This window comes from Octopus bimaculoides, chromosome 19 (assembly GCF_001194135.2).
Source record: "Octopus bimaculoides isolate UCB-OBI-ISO-001 chromosome 19, ASM119413v2, whole genome shotgun sequence".
Classification (NCBI taxonomy): Eukaryota; Metazoa; Mollusca; class Cephalopoda; order Octopoda; family Octopodidae; genus Octopus; species Octopus bimaculoides.
Genome location: NC_068999.1, coordinates 8,442,849 through 8,444,123, shown reverse-complemented (window position 1 = coordinate 8,444,123; position 1,275 = coordinate 8,442,849). Strand labels below are relative to the sequence as shown.

The following is a 1,275-nucleotide window of genomic DNA, read 5'->3' as shown; positions in this document are numbered from 1 at the left end:
CCGATTCTGCCAGCTCGACGCCTTATGTTTGTGTATTATTGTGTATGTGCGTATGTGAGTATATTAGTGTGCATGTATGTATGAGTATGTATATGCATGTACATATGTATGTATATGTGCATATATATTTGCATGTGTGTGTGTGTGTGTGTGTGTGTGCATGCTTACACACAGGAAGTGTATATATTACATATATATAAAAAAAAAAGTACATGCTGGTAGCTGGTGTGAAGTGAACTGCAAACAAACAAACAAAGAACACTTATTTGATGATGCGGTCTCGAAGATAATCCAAGATGGCTGAACTCCCTTTGGCAATTATGGCTGCCCGTGGGTTTCGTAAAGCATTCCCTTCGAGCTGGAGGCAACTGCAAAAAAAACAACAACAATACTATATATATATATATATACACATACATACATACACACACACACACATACATACATGTGTGTGTGTGTGTGTGGGGGGGTATATTTGTATATGTAGTTCCGATCTTCTGTGAAAACATGTCCAGGGAAATATAACAGTGCTTGGAAACAGGCGAAGGTTAGCAACAGGAAAAGTGTCTGACCACAGAATATCTATCCCACCCAATGAACTCCGTCCAACCCATGCAAACATAGAAAAGTGGATGTTGGTGATGAAAGTTGGTGATGATAATGACAGAAAATGTAATTTGCAGGAGATTTAACTGCTCTTTCTAGCATGTTAAGCATCCACTTAGAAATTCTTTCATAGACACATACGGTATCCAGGACTACAATATCCGATGTGTCCTTCATTTCTTAAAAGTAGGGTGTGATTTGAGTGAGATTTGGCTACTATTTCTAGCAGATCAGCCGACAACATATTCTTGTATAAGTGAATTAATTAAACAATACTCACGCCAATTTGGGACAAAGAGCCAATTCTGGTGGAATCTGAGTTAGGTTGTTGTTCTGTAGATTTAGGGTAGTGAGGATTGGCAGCTTCTGGAGGGAGTCTACATCCACCTCTGTTAGCTTGTTGCCATTGATGAACAGTATTTCCAGTTTGGAGAGGGTATAGATCACCGGGGGGATTGTAGAAAACCTAAACAAAAGAAATAAGAAGAGGAGGATGAAAATAAGAAATTGGGGGGTTGATAGATTCACTGAGAGATTGTGGTAACAATCAGTGGCGGATTGGGTCTAAAAATATTGGTTGCCAAGAGACTAAGGGGGCCCGTCCGCAACTGCAAGGGGACCCACCTGACCCACCTACAACTACAATGCTCTCATTTAATTTTTTTCTTT

The 1,275-nt window shown here is 39.8% G+C and overlaps 1 protein-coding gene across 1 annotated transcript in view; it reads right to left on the bottom strand.

Annotated features, from left to right (window-relative positions):
* Window positions 1-8: 8 nt before the first annotated feature.
* LOC106879793 (leucine-rich repeat-containing protein 40) overlaps window positions 9-1,275 on the bottom strand; it is a gene marked incomplete at its 5' end in the record, with an annotated part of 16,977 nt that continues 15,710 nt past the window's right edge. The window contains 2 exons of the mRNA XM_052974892.1: window positions 9-368; window positions 887-1,072. Coding sequence (XP_052830852.1) covers window positions 263-368; window positions 887-1,072 — 292 coding nt within the window. The remainder of the gene's footprint in view (window positions 369-886; window positions 1,073-1,275) is intronic.